This window comes from Bombina bombina, chromosome 3 (assembly GCF_027579735.1).
Source record: "Bombina bombina isolate aBomBom1 chromosome 3, aBomBom1.pri, whole genome shotgun sequence".
Classification (NCBI taxonomy): Eukaryota; Metazoa; Chordata; class Amphibia; order Anura; family Bombinatoridae; genus Bombina; species Bombina bombina.
The window spans coordinates 1,114,693,699-1,114,713,220 of NC_069501.1; the positions used below are offsets into that span (position 1 = coordinate 1,114,693,699).

At 38.4% G+C, this 19,522-nt stretch overlaps 1 protein-coding gene across 1 annotated transcript in view; it reads right to left on the reverse strand.

The window, feature by feature from the left end:
- MEDAG (mesenteric estrogen dependent adipogenesis) overlaps positions 1-19,522 on the reverse strand; it is a 76,134-nt gene that overhangs the window by 45,666 nt on the left and 10,946 nt on the right. Inside the window, exon 2 of the mRNA XM_053708469.1 lies at positions 13,260-13,372. Within this exon, the coding sequence (XP_053564444.1) occupies positions 13,260-13,372 (113 nt within the window). The remainder of the gene's footprint in view (positions 1-13,259; positions 13,373-19,522) is intronic.

A 19,522-nucleotide genomic window follows, 5' to 3' on the forward strand; every position in this document is an offset into this window, starting at 1 on the left:
AATGCAATTTACTTGTGCACCTGTATCAATCTTGAATTTAATTGGTATGTTTTGTGTGCTCACGAGAAACTCAACATATACTTCATCTTGTTCTACATTTGTTTTATCCACTATAGCTAGAAATATTGTACTTTGATCAATGTCACTATCAGTTTCATTTTCATCTTGCTCCGCTTGATTCACTGACTTCCTATACTTTATAGTGTTGTTTCTGCACACCCTGGCAAAATGGTTGTTTTTCTGACATTTGTAGCATATTTTTCCCTGTGCTGGACACTGTGTATTCTTAGTGTGTTTTGTACCACATTTAGTACAGCTTCTGTAAAGAGTTTGCTCTGCACAATCCTGCAGGTTATTTGCTTTTCTGCTATGAATCAGATTACTTTCACTTTTCCTTTGCACCATGTGTAAGACTTCTGTGTCACTATGAATTAACTGCATGTGAGTTCTAGATGTTTCATATGCTCTAGCTATTTTTACTGCAGAGTTTATGGTTAGATCCTCTTCTAGCAGTAATTTTTCCTGTACTTCTCTAGAATTTGATCCCATCACAATTCTATCTTTTTATCATATCATCACAGTCCTGAAAGGCACAGTCTTTAGCTATGAGATGTAGCTGTGTGACCCACTCATCTATAGATTCTGTTTTACCCTGATGTCTTTCATTAAACACCTTTCTCTGTACAGTTATGTTTTTCTTAGGATTACAGTATGCCTCAAATTTCTCAAATAACACATTGGGATCCTTTTTACCTTCAGCAGATATAGCTCCACTTGCACTCCATGATCTGCAAATATCTCTGCCTTTCTCTCCAATGCCAATGAGAAACTGTGCAGCCTTCTGCTCCTGTGTCCACTTGTCAGCATCAGGGCCAGCAAATAATAATTCCATGAGCTCTCTCCATCTTGTCCAGTGCTCACATACATTGCCTTTATCAAAGTCCATAGGAGGCACTTGCTGTCTGCTTGCAGCCATGACAATCAAACTGAAATAAATCTGTTTACTTCTGACACCATGTAAAGATCTCCTGTTATAGAATGCACAGAACTCATGAAGGCACCATTGTTCAACTTCAAGAACTTTTTATTAACTGAAGATAACACATCTATTTCACTGTTATACCTCATGCTTGTCCCTAGTGTTAGAATATATGAACTGCAACAACTGGAACAAACCATTATGATATATTCATTACACTATTATTATCAATTTTTCTTCGTTCTCTAAAGATAGCAAAAGATTGAAGAAAAATTGATAATAGGTTTTTAATTAGAAAGTTGCTTAAAATTGCATGCTCTATCTGAATCATGAAAGAAAACATTTGGGTTTAGTATCCCTTTAAGATACATTATAGTCCACAGGTTATAAGTGGAATTAATATTTGTTTTTAATTATGTAGTACAAGGCTGTATTTTCATGGCTGCAATGTTTATACTTTTGGCAAATAAATTTCATGAATCCCTTCACAATGTTATGCTCTCCCAGAGTATGTTGTAAAATTATTTTGGGCAATTTTTTTATGTAGAAGATATTATCACAGACGCTTGGTTTTTGCGGTTCTTAAAATTGTGAATTTGTGTCTGCACAGATTATGATTATCCAAACATTATGAACAAACAAGAAGATGAATATGAGTGAGGCGCAGAACGCAGTGGAGCTGGCTGTAGTCTATGAATAAGGCAATACTGCCGGAACACGTAAGACGGGACATGTAACAAGCTGTGGAACTTTTATCATGTTTTATGTATCTTAAGGATACATTTTGTATATGAGCTATGAATGATTTGCTGGTTTCTCTATTATCTGGCTCTATGTAGTCAGTCTAAGTTTTTTAAAGATATTAGGCCAGATTACAAATGGAGCGCTAAATATCGCTTTTGTGAAAGTGATATTTGTGTTCCTCTGAGTAATACCAGTGCATGCTAATGTGAGCTAGTATTATAAGTTGAGAGAAATGAAAATGCGAGCTTGCATTCCCAATGACTTATAATACTAGCTCACATTAGCGTGCACTGGTATTACTCAGAGGAGCGCTAAATATCGCTTTTGTGAAAGTGATATTTGCGCTCCTCTGAGTAATACCAGTGCACGCTAATGTGAGCTAGTATTATAAGTTGAGAGAAATGCAAATGCGAGCTTGCATTCCCAATGCTGTGAAGCATTGCGCTCACTAGAACATGCTTTCATAGGCTCCAATTTGGAGCCTCGTTCTCATGTGAGACATGGCATGAGTACCTAGCACAGAGAAGGGGGTAATTCGTGCAGCAATGGCAGCAAAGTGTAAATATATATGTATATACTGTGTGTATATATATATATATATATATATATGTGTGTGTGTTATTATGTGAATATACACACATTAACACATAAATATATATGTATATAAGCATACACCCTACAACTTTAGCCCCCAAAATCTGCTCAGTGCAGTTTTCTTTTTCTGTTTTATGCTTAAATTTTTTATTTTATTTTTAATTTGTGGGGCAATTGGGGGACATTTATAAAATGAAATTTGATCTCTGGTTAGTTTTCAGAGCGCTAATTGCTACTGCGAACTCACGGTAGCAATAACCAAACACTTGTAATAGCTGGTTATTTATTGTGCGCCCATTTTGTTTAACTACATCAGTTAACAAACATGAATGTTTAAGCAAATACAAGAATATATAACATATGCTATATAATGTTATTGTTTTAGTTAAATAGTTCAATTTAAATTATTATTAAGATAATGATTATTTAGTTATCCAAATTAGAATGATTAACCTATTAAACTGAGATAGTTCACCTCACAATAATTTAAAAATTCCTGTAGAATACCACAATTTAAATCAAGTCTTACTGACTAGTGATTTAAATTGATTTGATTTAAATCAAATTCACACTGATACACATTGTATGTTAACTGTAAATATATTGTTATATGCTAATAGAATATTGAGCTATAACACAAAGCTTCTTAAATGAACATATAAGTACAAAAGGAAATTGCCCTAACAAGTTATATACAAGCAACAGTGCAAAAATAAAATACGCTATGTGTTTAACCCCTGCCAATGGATTAAACACATAGTTAATGTTATCTCCAGAGTAGCAGTGCACTACTGGGAACTAGCTGAACACATCTGGTGAGCCAATGACAAGTGACAAATGTGTGTAGGCGCTAATCACCAGCTAGCTCCCAGTAGTGCATTGGTGCTGCTGAGGATATGTACATATTCTTTTCAACACAGTATACTAAAGAACCAAGTGAATTTAATAATATAAGTGAATTTAAACTTAGCTTAAAATGACAACTTTAAAGTTTATTTTTATTGCGATATGGGCTGTAATATCTGAATTTTATTTTAGAAAAGTAGAAACACAGGCTAGAGAGACAGAACAGACCTGGTTAAATAAAAATTAAATCTTGAGGAACTTCCGGTGGGCGGCACATCAAAATGGCAGCATGATATTGAAGCTCTCTGAAAACAATCTTTTTGCAGCCTTAATCTGATGCTATCCACGTCTCTCTTGACAATTTTCTGTGTCCGAGAACGTTTGTGGATAGAGGAACGAACACCTTTCTCTCCCCCGAAAAGCACTAAAAAGATATAACTAAGGGACATGAACAACGGTGTCTTCTACCCCTTAGAGATGGACTCTCTTTAATTACCAGCTATATTCCTACCACATTTGGATAACCTCATGAAATCCTGCTGGGCGGTCCCTTCAGGTACCTCAATTACCTCTAATCATTGCCCTTGTCCATGTTAAGGAAGACTCTCTGTCCCCAAACCTACCTTGGCACCATTTTCTCTGGGACACAGCACGACTGGACAGCGATGAGTTTGACTCAGGAGGTAACGAAGAGGGGCCGTTTAACATCGGTACACCCATCTCACTGGAGAATGACTCTAGCCGCAAACTGGGATCAGCGCTGAAGGGAGATCTTGCTACAGCTCTTGCGGAGTGCGGTCAGACGGCTGATCTGTGAGACATATGAAAATCGGAGGAGTCGAACGCTGTTTGGATCCACACAGACCTTCTGAAATTCCCAGATTTCTATCCAACTTCACATGCTATATATCGGTCACATGGCAAAGTATCGCACAGAGATCCGCAACGACTGGCGACTCAGCTGCAGCTCATACCTGATTCGGGTCAGTTTATGAGCCTTTCAACTCATTGCACACCGACTAATGGGACTCTCCTGCCCAACTCCCTAAATTACTGTCACAAATATTTACCTCGACTGGTCTGGAAGTACTGTTACTCCTTGCTAATGCGTATAGGAATTGGATAAACTCTCTGTCCTGATCAGCACACTTTGATACTCAGGGGGGTAGTTATCAAGCCGTCAACATTTCTGCCTTCGCCGGCCCAATACGCCCGCCTAAGCTCGCCTCACATCGCCGCCGCGGACCTGAAAAAATACGCCTAAGTTATCAAAAAAAGCTGTCAAAAAGCCGCGGGGCGATGAGCAGCGGACTGTGAGAGTTATCACTCATCCGATCTCGCTGCTCTTCGGCTGTCTGACAGCTTTCTTGCTAGCCTGTCACTAAGCACCCACACTAAACTGCACTGTTCTACCCCCTATACCGGCGCCCCCGGAGCCCCCCGCAACTTAATAAAGTTACTAACCCCTAAACTGCCACTCCTAGACCCCGCCGCAACTATTAAAAATGTATTAACCCCTAAACCACCGCTCCTAGACCCCGCCGCAAGTCTTATAAATGTATTAACCCCTAAACCGCCGCTCCCGGACACCGCTGCCACCTACATAATACCTAGTAACCCCTATCCTGCCGCCCTCTGTAATAAAGTTATTAACCCCTATCCTGCTGATCCCGCACCTCGCCGCAAATAAAAAAATTGTTTAACCCCTAAACCGCCGCTCCCTGAACCAGCCGCATTCTATTGGCTGATCGGAACAGCCAATAGAATGCGAGCTCAATCTGATTGGCTGATTGGATCAGCCAATCGGATTGAACTTGAATCTGATTGGCTGATTCCATCAGCCAATCAGATTTTTCCTACCTTAATTCCGATTGGCTGATAGAATCCTATCAGCCAATCGGAATTGAAGGGACGCCATCTTGGATGACGTCCCTTAAAGGAGCCTTCATTCGTCGGTAGTTTGTCGGGAAAGGAGGATGTTCCGCGTCGGCGGGATGAAGATTCAAGACCCGGCTTCGACGATGACCTCGCCCGGATAGAAAACTTCTTCAGCGCCTCTTGGAAGATGACCTCGCCCGGATGGAAGATTTCTTCAGCGCCGCTTGGAGGATCACTTCATCGGATGGAAGATTTCTTCAGCGCCCCTTGGAGGATCACTTCTGCCGGTCCGGATGTCCTCTTCAGTTCCATCGGTGGCTCGGCTGAGTGAAGACAACTAAAGGTAGGATGATCTTCAGGGGATCAGTGTTAGGTTATTTTAAGGGGGGTTTGGGTTAGATTAGGGGTATATGGGTGGTGGGTTTTAATGTTGGGGGGGGTTGTATTTTTCTTTTACAGGCAAAAGAGCTGAACTTTGGGGCATGCCCCCACAAAAGGCCCTTTTAAGGGCTGGTAAGGCAAAAGAGCTGTTTACTTTTTAATGTAGAATAGGGTAGGGCATTTTTTTTATTTTGGGGGGGGTTGTTATTTTATTAGGGGGCTTAGATTAGGTGTAAGTAGCTTAAAATTGTTGTAATATGTTTTTAAATGTTTGTAACTTTTATTTTTTATTTTTTGTAACTTAGCTTTTTTTAATTTTTGTACTTTAGTTAGTTTATGTAATTGTATTTAATTGTAGTTATTTGTAGGTAGTTTAATTAATTAATTTAATGATAGTGTAGTGTTAGGTTTAATTGTAACTTAGGTTAGGATTTATTTTACAGGTAATTTTGTATTTCTTTTAGCTAGGTAGTTATTAAATAGTTAATAACTATTTAATAACTATTCTAACTAGCTAAAATAAATACAAAGTTACCTGTAAAATAAATATAAATCCTAAGATAGCTACAATGTAATTATTAATTATATTGTAGCTATATTAGGGTTTATTTTACAGGTAAGTATTTAGTTTTAAATAGGATTAACTTAGTTAATAATATAAATATGATTTAGATGTATTTAATTAATATTTAAGTTAGGAGGGTGTTAGGGTTAGTGTTAGACTTAGGTTTAGGGGTTAATAATTTTATTACAGTGGCGGCGGTGTAGTGGGGGGCAGGATAGGGGTTAATAAATTTATTATAGGTGGCGACGGTGTAGGGGGGGCAGGATAGGGGTTAATAAATTTAAGATAGGTTGCGGCGGGTTCAGGGAGCGGCGGTTTAGGGGTTAAACTATTTATTTATTTGCGGCGAGGTGCGGGATCAGCAGGATAGGGGTTAATAACTTTATTACAGAGGGCGGCGGTATAGGGGGGGCAGGATAGGGGTTAATAGGTATAATGTAGGTGGCGGTGGGCTCCGGGAGCGGCGGTTTAGGGGTTAAGACATTTATTATAGTTGCGGTGGGCTCCGGGAGCGGCGGTTTAGGGGGTAATAACTTTATTTAGTTGCGGCGGTGTAGGGGGGGCAGATTAGGGGTGTTTAGACTCGGGGTACATGTTAGGGTGTTAGGTGTAGACAGCTCCCATAGGAATCAATGGGATGTCTGGCAGCAGCGAACATGAACTTTCGCTATGGTCAGACTCCCATTGATTCCTATGGGATCTGCCGCCTCCAGGCTGGCGGATTGAAAACCAGGTACGCTGGGCCGTAAAAGTGCCGAGCGTACCTGCTAGTTTTTTGATAACTAGCAAAAGTAGTGAGATTGTGCCGCACTTGTGTGCGGAACATCTGGAGTGACGTAAGAATCGATCTGTGTCGGACGGAGTCTGGCGGATCGAAGCTTACGTCACAAAAGTCTACTTTTGCCGGTCTGAAGCCTTTGATAACTAAGGCGAATCAGCCTCGCCACAAATACGCTGCGGAATTCCAGCGTATTTGAGGTTGACGGCTTGATAACTAGGCCCCTATGACTTATGTTAGGTTTGATCGTTTTCATTGCAAGAATAATGGAACTGTGCTTTACTACTGCTGTATCTTCTCTGGTATAATTGTTAGTGCTTTGTGTTAGATCTCAACTGTGGCCCTGTTGGTCATATATGTTTTTTCTTTTTTTTTCTTTTCTCCCCTCCTTTTATTTCTCTTTTTTCCTTTTTTTGTTTTGTTATAACACCCTTCATACAAAGGGAGGAATCTTGATCCACACCATAGCTTTAATAATCCTCTGCAAATAATATAAATCGATAGGTTACTGGAATCTCTAAACACCCCCAGGGCAGTATACATCACCTACCGCAGAAACTGACAACAAAATAGTACTTTCTCTCACCCCTTAAGTCTCACTAACTTGGTATTGGCCATGGCAGAAGAAAGTACACATTTTGTGGTGCGGCTAGCAACAAATTGGGAGCTGAATTGTATAAACTACATATACCATATCATACTCAGCTTGTTATGTCAAAAGAGTATTAACATTTTTGTGCCTCTATAGCCCTGGTGTTCATCCACTTCTAGGTCTTTTTGGAGTATCTGAAAAACGTATTTTTATAGCTATAGTTTAAATTATATACCCACAACTATGTCCACTGTTGAGAATCTATAGTAGTACTCTGATGACCCCTACTGATATCTATAAAATGAAGAGGTAAAAGCTAAGCTAGAATTATTTTGCTAACAGATGGTTATGATCTCTCTTTATTTAACTGCAAGACAGAACCTTACACTTAGAATCAATTGTAATTCACACTTTTATTGTCACACTATGAGGCTAGTTAACAAGATGTGGGTTTGGTTGTTCTTCTTTTATTCATGTTTTTGTTTTATATTGGTTTGTTTGTTTGTGTGTTTGTTTAATGGAAAATTAAAGGGACATGAAACCCAAATTTTTTCTTTCATGAATTAGAAAGAACTTGTAATTTTAAACAACTTTCTAATTTACTTCTATTATCTAATTTTCTTCATTCACTTTTTATCCTTTGCTGAAAAGTATATCTAGATAGGCTCAGTAGCTGCTGATTGGTGGCTGCACATAGATGCCTTGTGTGATTGGCTCACCCATATGCATTGCTATTTCAACAAAGGATATCTAAAGAATGAAGCAAATTAGATAATAGAAGTGTATTGTAATATTGTTTAAAATCGTAATCTCTATCTGAATCATGAAAGAAAACTTTTGGGTTTAGTGTCCCTTTAAGGAGCTCAGGAGACTTCAACATGGGATGTCTCAATATTTTAATTTTCTTTTTATGCAATCATTATCCTCACTCACAAAGTGCTTATGGCTATACATTGATAAAAGTATGTCCCATAATTATGCAAATTTTGGCTTAAGTAGACCTATATATGGCTACTATGTTTTAATACACTGTACATGTCATGGATCTACTGTTCTATATGTTGCAATAAATCGTTGTGTAATGTTATCTGCTTACCAAAATGTACATTTGATTTAACTACTGTTGTATGCTCTGCATCAACTATTTTGTGGCAATATTGGCTTTTGTCTTGTACCTGAGTTCCTTGAATAATAAGAATTAAAAAAAAATAATCTTGGCACAAAAGCTCATATGTACATTAAAGGGACACTAAACCCAATTTTTTTTTATCTTTCATGATTCAGATAAAGCATGCAATTTTAAGCAACTTTCTATTATCAATTTTTCTTTGTTTTCTTGCTATTTTTATTTAAAAAGCAGGAATGTGATGCATAGGAGCCGGCCCATTTTTGGTTGAGAACCTGGGTAATGCTTGCTTATTGGTGGGTAAATGTAAGCCTCCAATAAGCAAGCGCTATCCATGGTGCTGAACCTAAAATAAACAAAACATGTTCCAATGTCCTGTATATCCGTAGACAGTCATGCAATAGTAACAAGCAAATACTCATTCCTATATCCCTATATAATATAGTATAGTCTCATCAAATCTTCATAGGCCCAATGTGGACAGTCGGTAAAAGGGCTACATTAAGGGCTTACCTCCTCTGCTTTTTCTTTAACACTGCTCGGTTGTTCTCACTGCCTCCAGACTCAGCTGGCGGGTGGCTCGGCAGGTGCACATTCGCTTACGCTGCTCCGTGAGTACTCACCCTTGCAGTTCAACCCCTTGGTCCTTGAAATCTTCTTGCTGCTCGTTAGACTCCGCCACTATTACCGCTGCCAGTCTTCGGCCCTCTTTCATGACGTCATCCTCCTCTGACCATATGGTTCTTGTAGGAAGTTCTTTTTCCACAGGTGTCCGGATTCTTTAGCTACCTACTAATGGGATAACTGGTGCATCAGGCAGTATAAAAAATAGCAAAAGGAAAATCTCAAAATGAAGGTGCTTATATAAAATCTTCAATCCTTTATTATAACATCGAAAAAATAGCAATTGAATTGCTGTTTTTACGATGTTACAATAAAGGATTGAAGATTTTATATAAGCACCTTTATTATGGGATTATCCTTTTGCTATTTTTCATGAACCTAAAATAGGTTGGCTGCTATGATTTACATTCCTGCTTTTCAAATAAAGATAGCAAGAGAACGAAGAAAAAATGATAATAGGAGTAAATAGAAAGTTGCTTAAAGGGAAAGTCTAAACCAGAATTTTTATTGTTTAAAAATATAGATAATCCCTTTATTACCCATTCCACAGTTTTGCATAACCAGCACTGTTATATTAATATATGTTTTACCTCTTTGATTAGCTTGTATCTAAGCCTCTGCAGATTGCCCCCTTATCTTAGTGCTTTTGACAGACATACAGTTTAGCCAATCAGTGCAGACTCCTAAATAATTCCACGGGAGTGAGCACAATGTTATCTATATGACTCACATGAACTAGTACTGTCTAACTGTGAAAAACTTTCAAAATGCTCTGAGCTAGGGGGCGGTTTTCAACAGTTTAGAAATCAGTTTGAGTCTACCTATGTTTAGCTTTTCAAAAATACCACCAAGGGAACAAAGCAAATTTAATGATAAAAGTCAATTGGAAAGTTGTTTAAAATCGCATGCCCTATCTGAATCATGAAAGTTTAATTTTGACTAGACTGTCCCTTTAAAATTGCATGCTCTATCTGAATCACAAAAGAAAAAATTTGGGTTCAGTATCCCTTTAAATGTCATAAACCAATTTGTATATTGCAGTAATTTTCTTTTTTACAATATTATTTCTGATTATTACATTTACAAATTAACACTTACTATAAATAGTTTTCAAAGTTGTCACATTATCAGATAGTTGTAGACAGACACTTATGGCAGTATAGATTGACTGCTAGCCATACAGGCATATGCACGTGACATGCTGTCATGTGAGGCAGCATCTCCCCTGTCCTATGTGTGTAACTACACTTTTTTAATAATGTTTTAAAAAAAAACATTTTTAAGTTTTTATATATATATTTTTTTTGGGTATCCCAAGGTAGCAAACCACCCCACCACCATCGCCATCGCCACCATGCAAAAAACAAAACAATCCAAAGCACGACAAGATTCTATACAGCATATTGCGCAAAGAAGGAGAGGCTCCCCCTCCTTTGTGCAATAGAGAGCATTGAGCAATTGAGCCGCTAGAGACTGCCACCCAGTGGTGCTTAACAATTAAGTCTCTAAGTTTGCGCGGCCCATACTGCTCAATAGAGGCTATGTCAATAAGCAGCCTCTGCAAGAGCACAGCCAATCTGGGCTGGACGCCGCGCAGGAAAGAGCCGACAGAGGGTGAGCCTGTGAGGAGGAGTCAGACACTCAGTGTACTGCTGTGAGGAGGGTTGAAAACTAAGTTCTCTGTGTCTGCTGCAGCATGTGTCAGTCACTACTCCTGAGTCCAATAGAAGATAAGGTAGGAGCCGGAATAAGCTGAACCACAATTGTGAATGTGCACTATTTTGACACAAAATCACAACAGAGCTCCTAACTGCTGTAAACACACTCTGCCTCTGTTCAGCCACCGTACCCGGCTTGCTCAGCCTCTTGATTGGATTTCCTCATTTCGGACATGGATGTCAGAAATGAGGAAATACATCAAGATGCTGAGCAAGCCGGGTACTGTGGATGAACAGAAGCAGAGCGTCAGCATGTCTGCGGCAGTCAGGTGCTCAGTTGTGATGGTGAGTCTGACTCTGCTCTGCCATGTACTAAATGAGGAAATACATCAAGAGGCTAAGCAAGCTGGGCACGGTGGCTGAACAGACAACATAGAGGCAGAGTGTGTCTGTGGCAGTCAGGAGCTCCGTTATAATGTGGTGTCAAAATAGTGCAGAGCCTGTCTGACCAGAGGCAATCTGTTGTGAATTGGTGATTCTGCTGAGTCTGGTCAGGTGGAGCCACGGGCAGAAGATTGTAAGGCAACACCTTCCGTTCTGTCACACTAGCCAGTGCCACTACTAGCCAGTCCCTGTGTACTCTGGTCTTCCCTCCCGCCACAGTCTGGGGCAGCTGCTGTAGCCTGTGTCAAACTGCTCCTGAGTCTGGACAGCAGGAAAGGTAAGGAGCCAGCCAGGATACTCTGGTTATTATCATTACTATATACTATTATGTTATGGACTATGGTAATGATCAGTACTGCTGTGCTTCTGGGTCATTGCTATAGTAGTACAGTACTACAACAGAGACTCAGGTGCTAGATAGCTGGTGGAACAGGAAGTACTTTTGTTATGTGGCATTACTAGAACACTGCAGAGCATCTGATGTCCAGAAAGATGCAGTGAAGGGGGCAGTAGGACCAATGGTCTGGCAGAGGAATTCTGGAAAACTTTAGCATAACCTTAGGCAAGGTTGGAACTACCGCAAAGGGTTTTTTTAAGGTTTTAGCACAATTTTTTTATTTTTTCCCCTGCCTGCCTGACTGAGCCTGGTTTTAGTATTTGCAAAGAGATAAAAATAAATTTTACACTATTCTTGAGCATTTTTTTTTCTAAAAAAACAAAACACTACACAGTCACATATATAGCTATATATGGGGTATGGTTGCATGCTTGTGTGTTTTTATATGGGTGACTGTGTATGTGTTTATATGGTTGCACATGTGTATTGGTGCACGTGTGTGGATAAGTGTGTGTTTTAATAAGCAATCAATTGTGAATTAAACTATTGAATTTTTTATTTATTTAGAATGAATAAACTAATTTAACTTTTCTGCTTTCCTTATTTTTGTATCTTCATTTTATGTAGATGTGTGGTACCTCTACTTAGAGTAGGAATATAATTAGTGGACCTTACTTGTGCATCTAAAAATGTTTAAACAAATAGCAATAGTTGATTTTATATTTGGAGAGTGACATAATTACACTAGTGAGAGTGTGTGAGTTTGTGAGTGTATATATGGAGCTTTCTGGCTAGTAATTGTTTTTTACTGACTGGTACACCATAGTAATATTCTTCCACCAAATATATAGGTTTAGTGTGTGTATGTGTATGGATATTGGTCTGTGTGGCTTTAAGTCCTGCATCTCTCCCATTTCAAGATCTGTGGCCAGGGCATAGTACTAGGTATCAGGGTTCATTTTCTATGGGTTGAGGTGCCATTCCAACTCTCTATCTTATAAAATAAGAATCTGTGACATTTGAGTACTGTTGTGTTAAAATAGCTTTTAAATGGGGGCCCCCAAAATAGACCAGTGCTCAGTGTATGGGAGAGGTGCAAACTATTCATCAGCTGACACACACATATATATATATATATATATATATATATATATATATATATATATATATATATTTATATTATTTTTTTTGGCTGCCCCCCCCCCTAGATACTCAGCAGAAAATGAATAGACAGTAAAATTAAACGGCCATTATAGTAAAAAAAATAAGAAAAAAATACATACTGTAATTCATTAAAGCATGTCATTTTAAGACCCTAAACCGCTATGTTTTTAACCTGGTGCAAATGGGTTATACACATAGTAGAAGCACCAATTAGGCCTCACACAGCACCACTGGTCGTAAAAATCTGACACTGATACAATGATCAGCACTAGTAGCATGATTCAGCTGTGTAACTAGCGCTGTTGATTGTATTAGCAGCAGTTTCAATTCAGGACCAGCAGTGTAGTACTTCTACTATGACCTCACCGCACGTCCTCAGGAGGGTGAAGAAAAGGTAATTGAATTAAAGCAGAACACAATCTTATATCACTTATTTTCTGAATATCTTGTCAACCTTTGCATATTTTGATTAACCTGCTAGTAACATGGATTTTTTCGTTTAAAGAAAAAAAAACACACACACAAAAAAAAGCATATTGCAGTTCCTACCTGAAGCAGATTGGCTGTTTATTTTCTTAGCATTTGTTAGGAATAGCATTGGTTTGTTGAGCAAATTTTCTCTATAATCCTTATAGTCCCAGTGACTTTTGAGGTTGACCTTCCTGGTAAAAAGACAATGAAATATGAATAAATAGTTACACTGTGTATGTATGATGGGATTAAATTATCAGTTAATCGCTCTTGCAAAGGGTCAGCATGATGTCCTAAAATGTGAGCTGCACCAGTTTGCTTCATAGTATATAGGCAGGTATGTACAGGTAGATAGCAGCACAAAAATACAGTAGAAGAGGCACAGAGAGGGTTAAGCCCCTAACAGGAACACAGAATTTGCGCAATGCAGAACTGAAGTCCATAGAATTGAATCAGAAAAACTGTACACCGTCTATTTAAATGTAAAAAAAAAAAAATTATATTGTAAAAAAAACTGTGAAATAAGGGTTAGTCTGCAGAGGCTTTGGATACAAGGTAATAACAGAGATAAATAGTATATTAATATAACCGTGTTGGTTATGCAAAACTGGGGAATAGGTAATAAAATGATTATCTATCTTTTTAAACAATACAAATTCTGGAGTAGACTGTGCCTTTAAAACTGTTAATGATGACCCCTTGTTATTATTGTAGGGCTGTTGTACTTTCTGAGGCGTATGCCATTACACTTACTGTGAAAACATTTAGGAATTTATAACAATTGTTGATGCTCTCCTGCCCAAACACTCCTCTTTCAAAACCTCTTCAAATCTTAAGCAATAGCATTGTGTTCTGTTTGTGTTTTGACGTAAATAAGTAAAATATAGTGATGTCAGTTAAGGTAAAAGACAGTCACTTGTACTGCATATTAATAATTCCATGATATGGTCATTGGGTGTGTGACTTTTCTTCTCCCTCAGTATTACTGATGCAATTGGGATGGTGGATGCCAAAATCATGTGAGAAATGTGTAATTGGCAAATGTTATTTCTGTAGTCATAAGAGTAGACTTTACTACCGATGCACTGCAGCACAGCACATTTCATATCTGCTATCTTAAAGGACCAGTAAATATAGATATAGATTTGCATAGTCAACAAATGCATGATAAAAAGACAATGCAATAAAACTTAATCTGAACTTCAAATAAGTAGTAGATCTTTTTCTGACAAATGTCAAAGTTATGTATATTTCTACTCCTCCTGTATCATGTGACAGCCATCAGCCAATCACAAATCCATATATGTAAAACTGTGAATTCTTGCACATGCTCAGTAGGATCTGGTGACTCAAAAAGTGTAAATATAAAAAGAATGTGCACTTTTTGTTAATGGAAGCACATTGGAAAGTTGTTTAAAATTGCTGCTCTATCTGAATCATGAATTTTTTTATTTTGAGTTTGATTGTGATTTGAAATTTTAACTTCAGAAAGTGGCAAAAAGACATAGGCAGAAAATGAAGTGAATTTAAATCTGGTTGCAGATCAGGCCCCGGGTCTTTTTTCTCTGTGTGTATGTGTATGTCAATTTAAATGAACATTAAACACTAAATACCCAATTAAAGGGGCACACTGCCTGGGCTAATCGCTTGCTTTGTATCCAATGAGCTTACATGCTTGTCAATCAAGGTATGCAATCCTAAAGTCTGCTGTTTTGGAAAAGTGAACCGTTGTAAAATATGTTTTTTATTTCAGAATTGAATAAATATTGATTGACAAGCTGTTGTCTACCACATTTAAGCTATATAGAATGACAAAATAATGGCTTTTTCTTTTTTTGTTGTTGCAATTTTTGCGTCTATCTTTAGTGGTGTTTTCTGAAAGTATATAAAAAATCCATTACTTGTGTGGGTAACTCAGAAAAAGCACAGGTCTTCTTCCTATTAAAGGGACATAAATCCCCAAAAAATCTTTCATGATTTAGTTAGAACATACAATTTTAAACAACTTTCCAGTTTACCTCTATTTTCAAATTTACTCATTTTCTTGTTATCGTTTGTTGAAAAGCAAGGATTGTAAGCTCAGGAGTGTGCATGTGTCTGCATACAGTGTTATACATCAGCAAGACCACAAGATGGCAGCACTATTTTCTGTCATGTAGTGATTCAGGCATGTGCACGCTACCTACATAGGTATCTCTTCAACAAGGAATAACATGAGAACAAAGCAAATTTGGTAATAGAAGTAAATTGGAAACGTTTTTAACCCCTTTATGACCACAACACTTTTCCATTTTCTGACCGTTTGGGACCAGGGCTATTTTTACATTTCTGCGGTGTTTGTGTTTAGCTGTAATTTTCCTCTTACTCATTTACTGTACCCACACATATTATATACCGTTTTTCTCGCCATTAAATGGACTTTCTAAAGATACCATTATTTTCATCATATCTTTTTACTTACTATAAAAAAAATTATAAAATGATGAAAAAATGGAAAAAACAAACTTTTTCTAACATTGACCCCCAAAATCTGTTACATATCTACAACCACCAAAAAAAACACCCATGCTAAATAGTTTCTAAATTTTTTCCTGAGTTTAGAAATACCCAATGTTTACATGTTCTTTGCTTTTTTTGCAAGTTATAGGGCAATAAACACAAGTAGCACTTTGCTATTTCCAAACCACTTTTTTTCAAAATTAACGCTAGTTACATTGGGACACTGATATCTGTCAGGAATGCCTGGATGTCCCTTGACATGTATATATTTTTTTTTAGAAGACACCCCAAAATATTGATTTAGGCCCATTTTGGTATATTTCATGACACCATTTCACCTCCAAATGAGATCAAATAAAAAAAATTGTTCACTTTTTCACAAATCTTTTCACAAACTTTAGATTTCTCACTGAAATTATTTACAAACAACTTGTGCAATTATGGCATAAATGGTTGTAAATGCTTCTCTGGGATCCCCTTTGTTCATAAATAGCAGACATATATGGCTTTGGTGTTGCTTTTTGGTAATTAGAAGGCCGCTAAATGCCACTGCGCACCATACGTGTATAATGCCCAGCAGTAAAGGGGTTAATTAGGGAGCTTGTAGGGAGCTTCTAGGGTTAATTTTAGCTGTAGTGTAGTAGACAACCCCAAGTATTGATCTAGGCCCATCTTGGTATATTTCATGCCACTATTTCACCGCCAAATGCGCTCAAATAAACAAAAAAGTTACATTTTGCACAATTTTAGGTTTCTCACTGAAATTATTTACAAACAGCTTGTGCAATAATGGCACAAATAGTTGTAAAAGCTTCTCTGGGATCCCCTTTGTTCAGGAATAGCAGACATGTATGGCTTTGGCGTTGCTTTTTGGTAATTAGAAGGCCGCTAAATTCCGCTGCGCATCACACGTGCATTAGGCCCAGCAGTGAAGGGGTTAATTAGGTAGCTTGTAGGGAGCTTGCAGGGTTAATTTTAGCTTTAGTGTAGAGATCAGTCTCTCACCTGACACATCAGGCCCACTGATCCCTCCCAAACAGCTTTCTTCCCTTCCCCACCCCACAATTGTCCCCGCCATTTTAAGTACTGGCAGAAAGTCTGCCAGTACTAAAATAAAAGGTATCTTAATTTTTTTAGCATATTTATATATGCTGATGTGTAGGATCCCCCCTTAGCCCCCAACCTCCCCGATCCCCCCCCCCAAACAGCTCTCTAACCCTCTCCCTCTACCTTATTGGTAGCCATCTTTGGTACTGGAAGCTGTCTGCCAGTACCTAGTTTACCAAAATAATGCTTTATTTTTTTTTTTGCTTTATTTTTATTTTTTTCTGTAGTGTAGCTTCCCCCACCAAAGACCAACCCCCACCCCCTCCCAGATCCCTTAGATCCTTTTATTTTATTGAAATATCACCCCACTCTAGCCCATTTTTCTTCAATTTTTCTGTAGTGTAGCCGTTCCCACCTGCTCCCGCCCCCGTGAACTTGCGGGCGTTTATGCGTGCCCCCGGAGATCCCGCCCACCATCAGCAGATGTATCGATGGACCGGCTCCCACCCACCAACGATACCGGCCATCGATGTCCGGTGCAGAGAGGGCCACAGAGTGTCTCTCTGCATCAGATCGCCAAGGAAGCCTTGATATCGAAGCATCACTGCAATAACCGGAAAGTGTCTGGAAGCGAGCAGCATCGATTCCACCGCTTTCCAAGACCGAGGACGTGCAGGGTACGTCCTCGGTCGTTAACTGTATTTTTTTAGAGGATGTACCCTGCACGTCGTCGGTCATTAAGGGGTTATATTGTATTCTCTATCTGAATAATGAAAGAAAAATGTTGGGTTTCATGTCCTTTTAATCATAATTTGTTTCAAATTGGTTGCAATAGTATGCTGGGGCTGTACTTATTTCCCTTTATATTAGCTTGTTAAAGGCAGGGGATGCTGTCGAAACGCGTAGATCTGTGCTTACTACTACTACTCCTACACTCCTTTGACTTATCTAAGAATACCAAGAAGCAGGACAGGTGCACTCACACACTTAGCTTAGATAGAGTCTGTTAGAGATTGCAGCAAAATCCTGTTGTGGAGCTTTCTTGTGTGTACAGAGGCCATAATCTGAACTTCTAATTACATCATATAAGTGGATTTTAGCCAAACAGGGACATTTCACACTTTGTATTGAACGAGTATGCATTGTAACATTGACACCTGTTGTAGCGCTATTAATCTAGCTATACCCAATATTGGGTTTTCCATGGAACTAATTATCCCCGGAGTGAGCTGTACAGGAATTCTCTGCGTCCACCTAAGAGAACTAGCCTGTTTGAGTGCTCACATCGCTTCACAAAGCTTTGCTTCAACATTGCTACATCATTGCTACTTTGTTTCTTGATAACAGGTTTACTGTGGTCTATCTCATTGGATAATCAAAGGTCACGTGACCGGGAGATTTGAAACATCGCATCTCAGCGTATAGTCACCATTTCTTAGCCCTCATCTATACAACAGAGGTATTTGAGAGACCTGCCTGCTAGCAACGATTCCCATGTCACCACTTATATAGGGACTGATTATCAGTGTGTTTCCCTAATCGCCATACTTTATGTTGATTAGCACATAAGTAGTTATGCACTACTCGTACGTCTGAATATCATACCATTTGTTGTCGTTTTTATTGTTGATTGAAGTTATAGATTATATTTCTTTGGATTTTTTGTAGCATACATATGTTTGCTTTTATTTAGCTATTTTGATGTCGGCATCTTATTTTGATCTTATTTAGTTTTAAATATTTGAGCTCATATATTAGCTACCTGCGAGTAGCTATCTACATATTCCACCACATTGTTTACATATGCTTAATTAAACATATTTTATATAAAGTTATTATATTTTAGTAATTTTAGTTCATTATTTTGAAGATCTAGACAGTAAGCTCCTCTGGAGCGCTTATCCATTTTTTGTTTTTCTTGTATTTCAGTTTATTCACATTTTAGGGATTATTGTGAATTTTTTGGATACAGCCCACTGTCAACACTTAGAGCACTCACACCTTTTTCCACTTAATTTGGTATTAACAGTCAGGTACACAGCTCTAAAAAGGAAGACATAAAGAGCTAACGAGGTTTGCCGTGATTGTCATACGTAGAAAACTAGTTTTCATATATTTTTTTTGACTGATTTAAAAAGTTACAACATTTGAAAAACAGTATTCAAGGGGACATTAAAGGGACATGAAACCCCCCCAGAAAGCAGACACACACAAAAACACAGGCAAACACACATACAAACACTCAGACACACTTAAAAACATACTCAGATGCACACACAAACACTCGGAAACACACTCAGACACAAACACAATCACACACACAAAAACACTGAGACACACAAAAACTCAGACACACACACATACAAAATATGTAAACTGCACTGCATTAATTATGAAGCTCATGCCTAGAGCTGCTCACTGGCTCAGCAGAACATCAAATGAAAGATAAACAGAGCACTCTAAAATAAATCACTGAAGAAAAGGTTTAGGCGTGCAAACTATGAAAATTCTGCTCTCTGACTCTGTTCCAAGTCTGTCAGTGCACAGCCCTGGGCCACATGTCACTGAGCAGTGAGCACAGATAGGCAGGCAGGTTTAGGCTAGCAGCGCAACTTTGCAAGCCCCACGGCACACCCACAACATTCATAGTGAAATTGGGCAGGGGAGGAGCAAAGTACAAACAAGCAAAAGCAGCCGGGAAAACTATTTGTTGAAATTGCAGCACTGGCTCAAGGGGCAAAAAAATTGTGTGTCTACAACTTCCCCAGTCCCACTAATGTTCACAAATGCCAGCC